Genomic DNA, 17,098 nt, shown 5'->3' with positions numbered 1-17,098 from the left:
CAGATGTTAAAGATAATTCCGCTGTGTTAAACATGATGATCTGAATAAATTTGGTTGACGTTCTCTTTTATGGCATGACATGAGTATTATTGTTTAATTATTTGGAAGTTGTAATGCCCTTATTCATGTTTACTCTGATTATTGTTTATTATTTATGCGGGGTATTAGAAGGGTGTTACAAGTGTCAAATGAACAAGCTATACAACTTGTATTCAAACACTTGGGAAAGGTAGGACATACGTTCAACTTGTCAGTTTAATCTATTTATTAAAAAAGAGCGAGACAAATTTAGTCATAACTCCTTAACAAAAGTGAGTATCAAATGGTCAAGCTATACAACTTGTATTTGACCCTTGAAGAAAGATCGAACTCAAAATAAGACGACGAGTGGTGGGTTGTCAGATTGATCAAAATAGTTTTCAACTTTGACAATACAGTCAAGTGGGTCTTTTGTAATTTTATGGTTGATGGTGGATCGATTTTATCTAGGTGGTGCTTTGAAGGGGATCCAGACTATAACGTGACTTATAAAAGTTGTTAGTACAATTTTACTAAGATCTTGAAACATGTTTCAAGATTCTATTAAAATTATACTAACAACTTTTTTGAGGTATTATGCTTGCATTTGATTAATATTATTGTATTTTTTTTGTCTTATTAACTTTTGTCCTAACGGCACATATTAAGGATACTATAATTAAAAAATTTGAATCAAATAAAATCATATTTAAAGTCTTAAAAAACTGATCGCACACCTTCCAAAAAATTATTTCTACAAATAGTTTGCTCCCCAAGCATTTACCCTTTTTTTTTAAAGTTTTTTCTAATTTAACTGCTGAGATTTCATGGAGTTTAAGAACTAAAGACTCCATTGATGTATGCGCCTATTTCAATCAGTGTCATTTAGTGAGTAACACCATCAATAAAAATAAGGCATACAATAGAAGCAGTGATGTAAAATAACAAGCATAGTTGAACTTTAATAAACCGCTATTGTTCTGCGATACACGATAAAGTACAAAATGTTGTCAAAGAGTAGCTACAACACTCCATACAACTATACAAGTACATGAGCTGACACAGAAGGTTTTAAAAAACAATCCGTTACCACGAAAACGGCCGGAAAAAACAGCATTAGAAGGTGCCAATACCGTTATTCACTGCTTTAATGCAGAGAAAACAAATCAAAGATAAAAAGCTTTACAACCCTTACAAAATGACGGTACGGCCGAGAAATTCCCTTACGTCCGTTACAGACACAAAATTTCCAGAATCAGAATATGAAAGATCGAACTCAAAATAAGACGACGAGTGGTGGGTTGTCAGATTGATCAAAATAGTTTTCAACTTTGAAAATCCAGTCAAGTGGGTCTTTTGTAATTTTATGGTTGATGGTGGATCGATTTTATCTAGGTGGTGCTTTGAAGGGGATCCAGACTATAACGTGACTTATAAAAGTTGTTAGTACAATTTTACTAAGATCTTGAAACATGTTTCAAGATTCTATTAAAATTATACTAACAACTTTTTTGAGGTATTATGCTTGCATTTGATTAATATTATTGTATTTTTTTTGTCTTATTAACTTTTGTCCTAACGGCACATATTAAGGATACTATAATTAAAAAATTTGAATCAAATAAAATCATATTTAAAGTCTTAAAAAACTGATCGCACACCTTCCAAAAAATTATTTCTACAAATAGTTTGCTCCCCAAGCATTTACCCTTTTTTTTTAAAGTTTTTTCTAATTTCTTTTTTTTTTAAAGTTTTTTCTAATTTCTTGTAACAATTCTTTTGTAACTATAATAAATTAGAAAAATTCTCTCTTCCCAAAGTGGCCCCAAAGTGGATTAGTTTAATCGAATTGAATAAATTTTTTTAATTTATTTTTTTATTTTTTAACTCCTCTTGTTTGTTGTAGATTTGCAATCACCGATAGCAGGTTATCTTGTTTTGATACCACTTATTTTGATTGTTATTGGTTTTTGCCATACATATTTATTTTTAACAAATTTAATATTAAAATTAAATATAAGTAGAACTTAATATCTTTAAACATATCAACAAATTCACTTATGATATGTTTGGGAGTGCGAAGGAGAAGGAATGAGAGGACTTAGGGAACTTAAAATTTATAAGGAAGAATTTTGAAAAACTTACATAAATTTTCTAAATATATTTTTCTGTTGTATAATGTTATAAAAATTAAAAATATAATAATTAATACTCTTTTATTTCTTCATATAAAATCATTCTTTCAAAAAAATGTTAAATATATTTTTATATTTTTTTAAAATTTCGTTTTCAAAAACCTTCTCCCTTCCCACGAATCTCCCAAAAAGAAAAACTTAGAGTTTTCAAGACATGCATATAGGTGATGGTTGTGTCGTGTCACATACAATCAGAGAGATATAGTGATATTCCATGTTTTGGTAGAATAAACTAAAATAATGATTACTATATATTTTTTTGTGATGTGTATTTTCATTGGTGCGACCTATATTATATATAGCCCTCATCACATGATGCTTGAAAGTTGACTGTGAAGTTCAGGTTATTCATCTCCAAACTCGCATCAATACTTATGAAATTTTCTGTTTTTTGCTGTCATAATACCCAGTTATTTAAAAAAATGAAGCTCTTCTGGTATACATAGCTGAACCTAAAAATAATTTCTAGATTAAAGTAAACAAAATTTCAGTGCTGCATCCATACAAGGAAGCTATTCATGAGCAACTGCAAAATGAAACATCTCGTCCATTTATGAATATAAGGCCTTACTTACACTTGTCCAAGTATGCACTCCACCCTTGAAGACGGTATTCACGAGCTGCTGCAGACGGATTCGCTGCCTTGACGATGCCACGCCCGACGATAATAATGTCACTACCCCTATCATGGATCACCTAGACGATAAAGAAAACATTTGGTGAATTTCGAAGAAAAGTAGTACAAGAATGCGCTAAACAGCACAGAGGAACAGAAATCCAAAGATATAGATGGCAACGTGCATAACAAACTTACCGAATACGGAGTATTATATTGCTGGCCTAGACCATCACCACCGATCGCCATTTGAACTCCAGGAGTTGCGTGAATGAAACAAGGATTTAACGGTGCACCAGACCATGATGCCGGATTGACTGAGATGAAGCCAATAACAAAATCGGAATGATCCTCAGCAATTTTCACTGCAGCAGATGTGTAATCTCCCCTAGCAAAGTTACCAGCTGAACTCATTTCAGCAAGTAGCAACAAACCCTTTCTGCGAGGCAAACCCTACATATTGTTCATTTGACATGTTAGACAGGAATTTTTTATATAATCACATTCAAGATAATGTTGTGATCATGATTGTCCTATAGACCTTTAATTTCAATCCATCGACAATTCCTGGACCAGAGATAATGTGAGCATTTACGATATCAGCCCATTCCAATATATGAAAGATCCCTCTGTAGATAACATAAAAAGAAAGATATTTATGCTTTATGTACAAACAGATGAAAGGAAAGTAGGAAACTGAAAAAGAATACAAAACTTTCCAGCGATGTATTACCCTTCATACTGCATGGTCACGGTGTTACCAATGTCGGCGAACTTACGATCCTCAAATATTAAGAAGTTGTGTTTTTCTGCAATCTTCAACAGAGATGTCATATGTTAGTAATAAACTACTTTAGAAATGTATACATTTCACAAAACTTGGTAAAATGTTGCCCATAAACGCATAACACTCTAATAGTTGGTTAAAATAGTTACGTGAGCATTCTACTTTCATAAATGCTAGCATATCTACTTCAGTGTACAGATGTTAATAATAAGAACATGCAAAATCTTGTTCTGCAATAATCTGGGGGGAAATAGTTTAATTTAGCTTTATACCGCACAAAGCTTTGAGCCAAAATCTGGAGTAAAATCTGGTAAAATATCTACATGCGTTTTCAGCAAGCATATCTCACGCCCAACCTGACAAGAAAGAAAAGGGAAATTAAGAACACTAAGTTTTTCATTGAAAATAAGAGATTAAACAAAATGACATCGCCGAAATGAAAATTTTCTCACCTTGTCAGCAATTTCTAGCAATTCAGCTGTAGTTCCAACGTCCGCAGCCAAACACAGATTACTTTCTTTCTCAGTCATTATCTCAAATAATCTCTTTCCCATTGGATTCTTGGACAACTTAGCTCTCTCCGAATATGACAGTGCCTTCTTGAACTTAGTTTTACTTTCCAAAGTAGCAACCTTTTGATTTTCCTCTAAGAACCTTATAACAACTCTAACCATCTCCTCATCAAGCCTTCCTTTTTCCCTCAAAATTTTCACCATTTCAGTTAATTTAAGAATCGCATGCAATTTGATTCCATTCCTCTCCAAATTTTGTCTTCCACCTTGCTCTCTATCAATCAAAACAACAGCATCACTGACCTTCAACCCCGTGGAACGCAGCGGCGCTGCAGTTTCCAAAACCGATGTGCCACTAGTAACTAAATCCTCAATTATCAAGCAACTTTGGCCATGGTGAAAATCACCTTCAATGGCTTTAGAAGTGCCGTAGTCTTTGATTTCCTTGCGGCGCATGACCATAGGGATGTTGTGAGTGACAGACACACATGTGGCAATAGGCAGAGCCGTATAAGGGACACCGCAGACAAGGTCGAATTTAGTGTCCGAGACAGAAGAAATCATAGTTTGAGAAATTTGTCGGAGTACGGAAGGATAAGATATAACAAGGCGGAGGTCTATGTAAATTGGCGAGGAGATCCCGGATTTGAGCTTGAAGTTTCCAAATTTAACTGCTGAGATTTCATGGAGTTTAAGAACTAAAGACTCCATTGATGTATGAGCCTATTTCAATCAGTGTCATTCAGTAAGTAACACCATCAATAAAAATAAGGCATACAATAGAAGCATTGATGTAAAATAGTAAGTGCATGTTTGGATTGGCTTCTATAAGCCCCAAAAGCACTTCTAGTTCACTTCAACTTGATAATTGGTTTTATTTTCTTGTTTGGATACCTTTTCAAAATCAATTCTCCTCCTCCAAAAGCAATTCTAGTAGAAGCTACAATTCCTAGCTTTTGAGTTTAGTAGAATCAATTCTACATTTATTATATATTATTTATTACAACTCTTTTAAATTTTCCTATTTTACCCTCTTTAATTTTCATTAATTACTTCTTTTCTTTTTTATTTGTACTAGAATTTATTACCATTTTGGTAATTATACAATTCAAAATCAATTTTGTTAAAACTATCCAAACAACATTAATTGATAACAATCACTTCTATATTATTGTATCCAAACATAAATCAATTCTTGTAAACTCAATTCTATTAAAATCAATTCTACCAAACTCAATTCTCTTAGAATCAATTCTATCCACCGCCAATCCAAACACACCCTAAGTATAGTTGAACTTTAATAAACCGCTATTGTTCTGCGAAACACGATAAAGTACAAAACATTGTCAAAGAGTAGCTACAACACTCCATACAACTATACAAGTACATGAGCTGACACAGAAGGTTTTAAAAAACAATCGTTACCACGAAAACGGACGCAAAAAAATGGAAAAAATGGCATCGGAAGGTGCCGATACTGTTATTCACTGCTTTAATGCAGAGAAAACAAATCAAAGATAAAAAGCCTTACAACCACGACAAAACGACGTTACGGCCGCGAAACGCCCTTACAACCGTTACAGACACAAAATTTCCAGAATGAGAATATGAAAATACAAATCAAAGAAATATTCCATATTATTACTACAAAATTTTGAACTAAAATTTTGTTTTAAAGAGAAAATAGAGTCAAATAATATTGTGTCATGTTTGATTAATTCTCGAGGACCGCAATCTGTAACACACCAAATGTACCAACCAAAATCGTGAAATCCTTTATGTGACCACGAAAGGTTTTAAATAAAGGTCCGTTAATGCGAAAACGGCCGCGACGAAACGGTATCAGAAGGTGCTGATACCGATACCGTTATTCAGTATTTTTATGTTCAAGTACAAATTGTGGTTAATTTACACCAGGTAACAATCAGTGTCGCAAAACCTGTACCGACGTTGCAAAATCTATACCGACCGAAATCGCGAAAATCTTTACGCGACTTTGACCTTTATTTAAAACCTAGTACCCGGCAGTTGTTTAAAACTTTGCTTATACACTAATTAATAGTGCTTCCCCTTCTCATGCACCTGCACAAGGAATCTAACTACCTGATTCTGTTATGCGTAAAAATTAGGTTGTAAGAGAAGTTGTTATGCGCTGTTGTATATTAAGAACTAGTGATAAAAAAAGTGTAAGTGCAAAAAATGCACTTCATTCAAAACGGCACTATTATGCTGTAGCAATGCTATAACAGAGATGATGAATTTTGAATAAAATTTGTCACTACATTGTTGAATGAACTTGGGTATTTATTGCATGAACTAAAAAAATTGAAATTGATGAAGCAAGAAAGGGAGAAATTGAAGAGTTATTGAGAGAGATAGTGAAAGGTTTGAATGTGAATGTAAAAAAGAGAGTTTGAGTTTGCACCTTTTATGGTTCGGCGAGTGTTGTTGCTACAACGAGACGAATGACGATGCTATTTCAAGCTTCAGAATGCAAAAGTACACTCTGTTTCTTCATTCACTTTAACGCAATATTTGTTGATAGAATAGATTTCAAAATCTAAATATAATTCATTGGGATTGGTATACACCAACAAATACCTTACCATATATACTCTACATCGTATTAAGGTAAAGAGTGTATTTTTATTAAAATAATATTATTTTTTTAAAATATTAAACTTTTATAAAAAAATATTTATTTTAAAATTTATTTTATAACACAAATATATAGTTTCCCCATTAACCAACTTCATAATTGTATTAACGAAAAAAATATATTTCATTAACTAATTATTTTACTTATAATTCATTAATTACTTTCAGTATTTAATTAACTATGTTCTGACGCTAAATTATAAAATGTATTAATCATTTTTTATATTCTATTCACCAACTTTATTTTACTATTTAATTTTTTTTTATGTTTGAGAACTCATTAACCAAGTTATGAACCACATTAACCAACTTTATACAAACTATTAACCAAAGTTTGAATAGTATACATATTAACATTATATTAACATTTTATGTCAGAATATATATTAACCAAATTTTAAATTGTATTAGCCAAAATTTTAATATTTCATTAACCAAAAAATTTTAAAAAAATAAAAAATATATATTAAAATATTAATAAAAATACTGTTCACGTATTTGTGAATAGTATTTTAGATGTAGGTATAAATTTGTGGTATCAAAATATATTTTCTCTATATTTTTGGTTGTTTGTGTCATATTCTTTAAGAATTGGACCCTCTCTCATTTTTTTTCCTCATGTTCTCTCTCATGCGCAATTCCGAACCATTTAATTAACTCAACGGTTAAAAACAACAAAGAAAAAAATATCACTTAAACAACAAATATATATATATATATATATATATATATATATATATATATATATATATATATATATATATATATATATATATATATATATATATATATATATATATATATATATAACTTATTTTATGAGAATGAGGAACTTAGAGCATGAATATCGCTCACTTTTTGTCATTGCTACACTGTTCCCTAAGACATGCTGTCAGAATACAATGGATATTCAAAAGACAATAACGTTCCTCAATTTAAAACACATTCAAACAAAACTACGTTCTTTAAATTAAATGACTCATTATTTTTTTTTTTTTTTAAACTGCTACTATGAATTAAAGTCAACGGTAATAAAATTGAACAACTTCAACAGTAATAAATTGAAATCAATGTAACGGTTATTTTTTTTAAACAGATATGTTAATTATTAATATAAATATCTAACTCTCATTTAATTCAATTTCTCATTCATATCTAGTCTAAATTTAACCAATTTATTTTATCTCATTTTAGATTTTTGGCTACATATATTTCATTTAACAATGAATCCCAATCAACATAATACTTGGTCCAATTTTATGCAAAATGATGGAAATCCTCCTAGTATCCCAAATCAACAAAACAATCCATATTTTGGAAATCTACCTCTTATTCCAAATCCACACCATAATCCAAATTTTCAAAACTCTCTTTTTATCCCAAATCCACAAAATAATCCATCCATTAGAAATTACTCCTATGATACACCACCTTATCCATATCAATATCAACAATTTTCATCTCAATCAACTAACCCCAATATGCCTCATGTTGTTAAAATAGGTAGTAGTGGTGTGCAATCAAATGATCAAGAACATGAAACACCACAACTTTGCACTCAAGATAGCTTGGAAAATACTACACTTGGTGAAGATGTTGCATCTGCACCGGTTGTGAATGCGCCTAAACAAAGATTCCAACCGAAAGAAGATGAAATTCTCATTCATTCATGTCTCAACGTTTCAAAGGATTCAATTGTTGGAGTTGATCAAAAAGGAGATAGTTTCTGGAAGAGAATTGGTGAAGCATTTAACAAGCATCGTGACATGAATTACAAAGAGAGGAAACCGATGGCACTAAAAGGTAGATGGCACAAAATTAATCCATCTGTTCAAAAGTTTGTTGGATGCTACAAACAAGCATTTTCTACACAAAAAAGTGGGAGCTCCGAAAACAATAACATGCAGGCTGCGTATAGAATTTATTTTCAAGATGAAGGTGAAAAGTTTACATTTGAGTCTGCTTGGAGATTATTGAAAGATGAACCTAAATGGCTCGTAGGTTCATCAGAAGCTTCTGCAAAAAGAACAAAGAATTCAGCATCTGGAGCATATTCTTCTTCTAACCCACCGACACCAACGAGCAGCGAATACAATCCATCATCACCTACTCTGTTACGTCGTCCAATCGGTCAAAAGGCAGCCAAAAGGAAGGAGAAAGAAAAGATGGTGGAAATGTCTACTCCAAATGTTAAATATGATGAATTCAAAGATGAATTCAAAAAGAAAACTAATTTGATGTCAGTGTTTGCACAAGACTATGCACGTATTGAGAGTGAAAAACTCGAGATTGAAAGAAAAAAGGTTGAAGCAAAGATTAAGAAGGCCGAGATGAAAGAGGAAAGATTGAAGATTGATGATCTACAAATTGTCTCAAAGGATACATCAAATATGAATTCAAGACAACTACAAGCTCATGATTTATTGTGCGATGTGATTCGGAAAAATATGGCCTTAATTAATTGTATTATGTATTTTGAATATTTTTAGTATGATTATGTATTTTGAAACTAGTTGTTATTATTATAATTGATATGGTTATGTATTTTGAAACTAGCCGTTATTCAAACTAGCCGTTATTCAAACTAGTCCTATAAATAATTATTAGTAACACAATAAGTTTCACAATCATTCTCAACCTCTTTAACTTTTTACAAATTGTTGTCATCCTATTCAATATTAAATTTCTTTTCTCATGGATCCTTCTAATCCTTCCCACATCGCAAAAATGTTCATAGATTATATGAATGATGGTATGGATGAAGAACTCGTGAGACTTTTTTTTGAAAGTCAAAATCAAGAAGAAGCCTCAAGCTCTAGAAGGCCAAGACGTCAAAGAAGGAATATAGAGAGGAATCGTGAAGAGGGACATGATCGATTGTTCAATGATTATTTTTCAGAAACTCCAGTATACACAAATGAACAATTTCGTCGAAGATACCGAATGCATAAACATGTGTTCCTTCGTATTGTGGAAGCTTTGGGTCAACATGATGAGTATTTCTGAATGAGGGTTGATGCAACTGGTAGATCAAGTCTTTCACCGCTACAAAAATGCACTGTTGTTATTCGTATGTTGGCATATGGAACGTCTACTGATAGTGTGGATGACTATTTAAGAATCGGTGAAACTACACCACTAAAATGTGTTGATAAGTTTACAAGAGGCGTAATCAGCGTATTCGGAGCACAATATTTGTGAAGGCCAGACGCTCAAGATATTGAACACTTACTTCAGATGGGGGAGGCGCGAGGCTTTCCAGGTATGTTAGGTAGCATTGATTGTATGCACTGGGAATGGAAAAATTGTCCTGTTGCATTGAAAGGGCAATATGTTCGAGGCGATCATGGAAAACCCACTGCTATGCTTGAAGCAGTAGCTTCACAAGACTTATGGATTTGGCATGCATTCTTTGGGGTAGCGGGTTCAAATAATGATATTAATATGTTGAACCAATCCAATGTCTTCAACGATATTCTGCAAGGGAGAGCTCCTGAGGTTCATTATACAATCAATCATACTGAATACAACATGGGCTATTACTTCTCAGATGACATTTATCCTGAATGGGCCACATTTGTGAAAAGTATCCCAATGCCGCAAGGGGATAAGAGAAAATTGTTTGCCCAACATCAAGAAGGAGCAAGAAAGGATATTAAACGTGCATTTGGGGTTCTCCAGTCGCGATTTGCAATCATACGTAACCCGGCTCGATCTTGGCACTTAGATGCACTCCAACGTATTATGGATATATGTATCATATTACACAACATGATTGTTGAAGATGAACGTTCCACATATGGTGGAAACTTTTATTTTTCTTATGATCATTTAGGCAATGACACGACAACATTGCCGAATGATTCTAATATTGATTTTCAAGAGTTCTTACGTAGAACATTTGATGTTTGTGATAAACAAATCCATTGACACCTTCAACAAGACTTGATAGAACACATATGGCAACGTTTTGGGAATGAGAATAACAACAATTAAAAATTGTCTTAAATTTATCTTTTTCTTATTTTTCGTGTTAGTGATGTATTTTTGAATTTATATATTTTTTTAATTTAATTTTAATTAATTATTTGTGCTATGTATTATTTTATTTAATATATATTTATTTTAGTCTTATTATATTTTGATATATTTGAATGAATTTTTTAATTATATTTTATGTAATATATTGTATGGTTTAGTCGGACCCATTTTAAACTTTTTGATGAGTTAAATGGATATTTGAGAATTGTAGATGTGTTATTTAAATAATTGGAAAGTGTGAAATAATATAAAAAAATAAGTGGGTCCCATTTAAATAACTCAAATGGTTATGATGGATGTCAGTGCTCTTATATATGAAAATGTGAGAATTAATTATTAATTATTTAATTGTAATCGAGTAGATCTATCTAGCTGAAGGATATAAAAACACTTAGAAAGGGGGGGGGTTTTGAATAAGTGTGACTTTAAAAACTCTTAAGATAAAAACAATGAACACAATTATTTTTATCCTGGTTCGTTGTTAACGAAACTACTCCAGTCCACCCCCTTAGAGTGATTTACCTCAATTGAGGATTTAATCCACTAATCAATCTGATTCCAATGGTTTTCCACTTAGATAACCTCTAAGTCTTCTAGAGTATTCTGATCACAACTTGATCACTTTAGGAAATCACCACTTAGATAACCTCTAAGTCTTCTAGAGTCTACTGATCTAACTGATCACTCTAAGAAACTTTTACAATCAATGTAAAATAAAGTTTACAAGAGTTTGAATTGCTTCTTATCAAGCTATAATCACAACAGTGATATTTCTCTTAAGTTCTAAGCTTAACACTCACTAAATATTACAAGAGTTTGTGAGGTTGAAGATGAAGTTCGTGAGCTTTGAATTTAACAGCGTTTCAGTATTTTTGCAAGAGTTGGTTTTTTGCTTCTGATCAGAACTTCCATATTTATAGGCGTTTGAGAAGATGACCGTTGGGTTGCATTTAATGCATTGCGTGAATAGTACAACGCTGCATTTAATGTTTCACACTTTTGTCAACTACCTCGAGCCATTTGTAGCTTCTAACGTTCCTTTTGTCAGTCAGAGATTAGACTTAATAGTCTGTCATCTTGTACTTGCTTCTGATCTCAGATTTGTGAATACAACGTTTGAATATCAGAGTCAATCAGCTTGGTGCAGAGCATCTTCTTGTCTTCTGTCTTTGAAGAGCTTAAGCGTGATACCGTTTAGAACATCGGTGCTTCTGCTTCTGACTTCATGTTCTTCTGATGCTTCATAGTTCATGTTCTGATTCTGCTTGACCATCTTCTGATGTCTTGCCAGAGCATGTTCTGATGTAGCCATCCAGAACCTTCTGAGTCAGTGCTTCTGAGCGCTGAATTGTGCATACTCTTTATATATTTCCTGAAATAGAAAATGTACAGGATTAGAGTACCACACTGTCTTATACAAAATTCATATATATTGTTATCATCAAAACAAGAATATTGATCAGAACAAATCTTGTTCTAACACTAGCTAATAAAGCAGAGAGAAAAAACCAAAGGTTTTTAAGTGGTAAGTCACATGCCACACTAAAACATATGTTTCAATCTCAACCTTTCATTTAAATCTAATGGTTGATAATTAATTCTCATATAAGTTTTTCATTATCATAAGATATGCTCCTCTATAACCAAACAATTGAGCTATAATAATTGGTCAGTACTATGGTCTCTTAGCACAAACTCTAAATTACTAGGACCCCATTTCCATAGAAACAAAAGTGCATATATATATATATATATATATATATATATATATATATATATATATATATATATATATATGGGGACGACTCAAGTGAGAACACTTGGTTATTATAAGAAATGAGAACAATGAATCACGACCATCATAATTTGATTTTGTTGATTTTAATGGTCTTGATTGGTTTCTCTTTCTAGAATCCTTAATATTTATTTTAAGTCAACATAGAAAGAGAAACCAATCCAATTCATTAAAATCAACAAAATCAAAATTTAATGGTCGTGATTCATTGTTCTCATTTCTCATAATAACCAAGTGTTCTCACTTGAGTCGTATATATATATATATGATTCAATAGCATGAACACATCAATGATCGGTCCGAATTTTAAAATATTGATCGAGATAGTTCATAGGAGAGGTTGGAGCAACTTGTGGTTAGAGATAGATTCCAAGCTTGTGTCCTTAGCCTTCAAGAACTCTTCATCCATCCCTTGGAGACTCGCACAAATGGTTCGACTGCCTATCCATTCTGAATGGCATGAACTTTATTGTATCTCATATTGTTAGAGAAGACAACCATTATTATGCCGATATATTAACTAATTTAAGTCTCTATATGGTTAATAATGTTTGGTTTGATTCTTATCCTAACACCATTCTTAATAATTATTACTCTAGGATATAATTGACTTACCAAATTTTAGATTTGTTTAACCATGGGAAGGTTTCTTTTCTCCCTCATTGTATCTCCTTTTTTCTTTAATCTATTGGGTGTTTTATTAAAAAAAGTCCTATTTTTTGTTTAGTAACTTATTTAAACATAATTAAAAAAAAAGAAGTAATTTTTAGTCAAATTAAATGGAGAAGAGGCAAGGTTTCTAGAATTTTTATTTTGTTTTAGAAAAGACCACATTTTCCCATATTTTGGTGTGTTAGGATTCACAATTTTCCCATAACCAAAACCGTTACAAAATCAGTTAAAATATAATCATTTGTTACAAAACAAAAACAAATTATTACCTGTCTCTCTTTACCCTTTCAGCCTGTGATTTGCTGCCACTCCCATAATCACAATACATTTACCTTCTCAATTCAATTTTCCCAAACTTTCAACCTTACCTTCAATTCTTGTCAAAAACATTTTCTTCCAAACACCCTTTTGAAAACCTTTCAAGATTTTTCAATTTATTCACAACCACATTAATTTGACACAATTTCTTTGAATTGGTCTTTAATTTTGCATACCATTTTGGTTTTTTTCACCATTGAGTTCTTTTGATGCCAATATTTAAAAGAAGAAAGGTAATTTCTAATATATTGATTCATCATTTTTTATTCAAAAATTGTTTCTTAATTGCAACATTTTGTTCATGTTTAGGTTTTGATTTGTATATGAATTGTGCAATGCAGAAAAGCAACTCACAAATGGCTGGTTGCAAATTCTAGCATCATTTTTTTCTTTATTTTAGTTTCAAATATTAGAAGCTAAAATGTCTTCACAACATGAAAATTCTGATATGAAAGATCTACCAGGTTAGAACATTTTTCATTTTGATTAATTTTGCCCAAAAATAAGAATAAATTTATTCATATTATACCATCTTTTTCAAGAGACATTTTTTTTACCAATTATTAGGTCCACACAAAAGGATATCAAATTTGATGCATCAAGCTGGAAATAAGTTTTGCGCCGATTGCGGAACTCCGGAGCCGAAATGGGTGTAAGTGTTCGTCCGATTTTCGTAGGAATTCAATTGTTAGATTTTTCATCATTAGTGCATGTTATTCATACCTCTTTTATTAATTGAACATTAGATCCTCAAGTCTTGGAGTATTTATTTGCATAAAGTGTTCTGGCATACATAGAAGTTTAGGAGTCCACATATCAAAGGTATGTTTATGATACACATTACATGTTTGTCGAAATGTGAACTCGTCATTCGACATTAATTGTTAGAAATCATACAATGCTCGCCATAACATGTAAATAAGGTCTCCATAGTAGGTTATGAAAACAGCTTATAGCTTATATGAAAAGCACTTATATGATAAGCATTTATATTACAAGTGCTTGATTAAGCTGTTTATCCAAACAAGGCCTTAATCAAATTCGGTTGTTTAAATAATGCTACATGAGCAATACATGTTTGACAATTACAGGTTGCGTCGTTGAAGTTAGATGAATGGTCCGAGGAACAAGTCGACGCGTTAGAGAAGTTAGGTGGAAATACATTGTTAAATAAAAAATATGAAGCTTTCCTCCCAAGTAATATAAAAAAACCAAAACCACATACCTCGATCGAAGACCGCTCCGATTATATCAGGTAACTAAACAAAACAGAACTCTCTTTTTGTATTTTGTTGAGGAATTTGAATTACGCTATTCTTATTAGGAAATCGCCTATTGATTTTTCAGGAAAAAATATGAGCAACTACAGTTCATGGAGTGTGATGACAATTCAGCATGTGCGATCGTACCAGCTCGAGGAAGAAGTTTATCAATGGCTCAGAGTAGTTCTTCGTGTTACACTTTTCATATGGAAAACAAAAAATACGACAAAACCCCAACCAAACATCGCATTGGAAACGCGTTTCGAAATAGCTGGACAAGAAAAGATTCGGAGCACAAGTCTTCGAAGAAGAGCTCCTCGTTGGTAATGTTTTCAGTTCATGAATGCTAGTTCTATTCGCAATCTTTCATATAAACTGAAATACTCCATTTTGAGTCGATTGATGCAACAAATGTGACAAATAAGTTTAAACTTATTGAAATGCTTATTTTTTGTTTTGAATACTTAGTTTGGTTTCAATTTACTGTTATAGGCAGGTATGGTTGAATTTGTTGGGTTGATTAAGGTTAATGTTGTGAAAGGAACTCACCTGGCTGTTAGAGATGTAATGACGAGTGACCCGTATGTGATCCTTTCTTTGGGACACCAAGTGAGCATTCTTCTCTCTTAACTACTTGAAAAATATTCTCTCGGGTCCGTATTATAAGAAAAAATTATATTTTTAGATATATTGAACAATCAATGTTCAGGGCTATATATGAATCAGATATACTGATTGATTATTCAATGTATCTAAAAAAGTGAAATTTTTCTTATAGTAAGAATCAGAGAGTATTGTATGAAATGGAGGTAATGAAACGTGTAAAGTGTAACACTTTTAATATTTGTTCTCTTGCAGTCGGTAAAAACGCGTGTTATAAAGAACAATTTGAATCCAGTTTGGAATGAAAGCTTAATGCTATCAATTCCAGAAAACATTCCTCCCCTTAAAGTGGTATGTTCAATTGTATTTTTCAGTTTGTGTTCATCATAAAAGTGAAAGGGTTCCAAAATGGCATAGTTTATTTGTGTGGCCAAGTCTTCTTAATTTTCTGTTTGTGCCTTCTTTTTGTTTCACGCGTTTCTTTCTTTCGGATATGGATTTCCTGCATTCACGCAGCCGTTGATTTGGAGTATTAGATGACGATCGAACGGTTCACGTTCTGACTTTTGATAGTAGACCCGATTTATTAAGTTCAGAACATGGGCCGTTTAATCTTTATCTAATAGTCCAAATCGTCGCATTACAATTGTAAATGCGCAATTCCTTGACATTCATGTTTGATTAGATCTATTGTGGTTGCGATGCAGCTAGTGTATGACAAGGATACATTTTCAACCGACGATTTCATGGGCGAAGCTGAAATAGACATTCAACCACTAGTTTTAGCTGCAATCGCATATGAAAAATCTACGGTGAACGAGTCGATGCAGCTAGAGAAATTTGTAGCGAGCCGAGACAACTCTCTTGTTAGAGATGGTGTGATATCTCTTGATGAAGGGAGGATCAAACAAGAAATCTCAGTGAGGCTACAGAATGTTGAGAGAGGTGTTCTTGAGATTGAGCTTGAGTGTGTTCCTCTTACTCAATAGCTTGGATTGAAAGTTAAGGGCCAAGAGGACTCAGTTTTGGAGCATAAATCATCTCAAGAATATTAATTTGTTTGTAAATTGTTATGTGTCTTTCCCTCTTGTATTTTGTTATGTGACTTGAGGGGATTGCTCCTCTACTAATGGTTCTTAAGGAGTTAACTTGGTTTCCCAATTATACTTTCAAACACTTATTGTGAGATTCTTGACAACTTTCCATGAAGAATTATTGCTTTTTTTCATTTATAGGTTCTCTTTATTTGTATAAATAATCAAATGTTACCATCATAGATCATAGGGAATATAAAAATGAAGAAAAACAATATAAAAACATGGCTTAATATGAAGGAGGATGGCACATTCAAAGTGGCAGCAAAGAAAGGTGAAAAAGACTTGTGGAGTTGTGGGTAAAGGGCACTGCCAATGGTGTTTATGAGATAATGGAAATACAGGAGCAGTTAGTATGTGATGTGAAATAGCCAGATGAATGGTTATGGCTAAGAAAAACAACATTTCTACGTGAAAGTTTACGAAGATACACCTCTGAAAAATCATTTCGGAGATGCATTTTTAAATTAATTTTTTTCAAAATGGGAGTGTTTCACCTGTCACCTTCATTTGAACGTGTATTGAAT

General features: G+C 32.3%; 3 protein-coding genes and 1 pseudogene across 3 annotated transcripts; 3 read left to right on the top strand and 1 right to left on the bottom strand.

The window, feature by feature from the left end:
* Window positions 1–2,551: 2,551 nt before the first annotated feature.
* On the bottom strand, window positions 2,552–6,686 carry LOC131642217 (uridine 5'-monophosphate synthase-like). The gene is made up of 7 exons (XM_058912487.1): window positions 6,554–6,686; window positions 4,069–4,851; window positions 3,889–3,972; window positions 3,563–3,645; window positions 3,371–3,458; window positions 3,028–3,282; window positions 2,552–2,909 (listed from the first exon to the last, which is right to left on the bottom strand). The coding sequence occupies exons 2-7, from the start codon at window positions 4,837–4,839 to the stop codon at window positions 2,781–2,783; spliced, it is 1,410 nt and encodes a 469-aa protein (XP_058768470.1). The 5' UTR covers window positions 4,840–4,851; window positions 6,554–6,686; the 3' UTR covers window positions 2,552–2,780.
* A 1,323-nt stretch (window positions 6,687–8,009) lies between these two features.
* On the top strand, window positions 8,010–9,275 carry LOC131642220 (glutathione S-transferase T3-like). Its single transcript, XM_058912490.1, has one exon. It carries the CDS (start codon window positions 8,010–8,012, stop codon window positions 9,273–9,275), a length of 1,266 nt encoding a protein of 421 aa, XP_058768473.1.
* Window positions 9,276–9,480: 205 nt separating this feature from the next.
* Window positions 9,481–10,782, top strand: LOC131642225 (uncharacterized; annotated as a pseudogene).
* Window positions 10,783–13,951: 3,169 nt separating this feature from the next.
* Window positions 13,952–16,676, top strand: LOC131642218 (probable ADP-ribosylation factor GTPase-activating protein AGD11). The gene is made up of 8 exons (XM_058912488.1): window positions 13,952–14,076; window positions 14,180–14,264; window positions 14,359–14,434; window positions 14,704–14,867; window positions 14,960–15,197; window positions 15,367–15,483; window positions 15,733–15,828; window positions 16,185–16,676. Exons 1-8 carry the CDS (start codon window positions 14,034–14,036, stop codon window positions 16,464–16,466), a joined length of 1,101 nt encoding a protein of 366 aa, XP_058768471.1. The 5' UTR covers window positions 13,952–14,033; the 3' UTR covers window positions 16,467–16,676.
* The last annotated feature ends 422 nt before the right edge of the window (window positions 16,677–17,098 follow it).

This window comes from Vicia villosa, unplaced genomic scaffold, assembly GCF_029867415.1.
Source record: "Vicia villosa cultivar HV-30 ecotype Madison, WI unplaced genomic scaffold, Vvil1.0 ctg.004672F_1_1, whole genome shotgun sequence".
Taxonomy (NCBI): Eukaryota; Viridiplantae; Streptophyta; class Magnoliopsida; order Fabales; family Fabaceae; genus Vicia; species Vicia villosa.
Note: the sequence above shows the minus strand (reverse complement) of the source record. Positions and strands in the feature narration are given on the sequence as shown.

Excerpts from the sequence above, each read along its gene's own strand:
- LOC131642217 (XM_058912487.1), bottom strand. The coding sequence starts at position 4,839 with ATGGAGTCTTTAGTTCTTAAACTCCATGAAATCTCAGCAGTTAAATTT. Across the intron at positions 3,973-4,068 it reads TGCTAGAAATTGCTGACAAG|GTTGGGCGTGAGATATGCTT; the intron begins GTGAGAAAATTT and ends CTTTCTTGTCAG. Across the intron at positions 3,283-3,370 it reads TCGATGGATTGAAATTAAAG|GGTTTGCCTCGCAGAAAGGG; the intron begins GTCTATAGGACA and ends AACAATATGTAG.
- LOC131642220 (XM_058912490.1), top strand. The coding sequence starts at position 8,010 with ATGAATCCCAATCAACATAATACTTGGTCCAATTTTATGCAAAATGAT.
- LOC131642218 (XM_058912488.1), top strand. The coding sequence starts at position 14,034 with ATGTCTTCACAACATGAAAATTCTGATATGAAAGATCTACCAG. Across the intron at positions 14,435-14,703 it reads TAGGAGTCCACATATCAAAG|GTTGCGTCGTTGAAGTTAGA; the intron begins GTATGTTTATGA and ends TGACAATTACAG. Across the intron at positions 15,829-16,184 it reads ACATTCCTCCCCTTAAAGTG|CTAGTGTATGACAAGGATAC; the intron begins GTATGTTCAATT and ends GTTGCGATGCAG.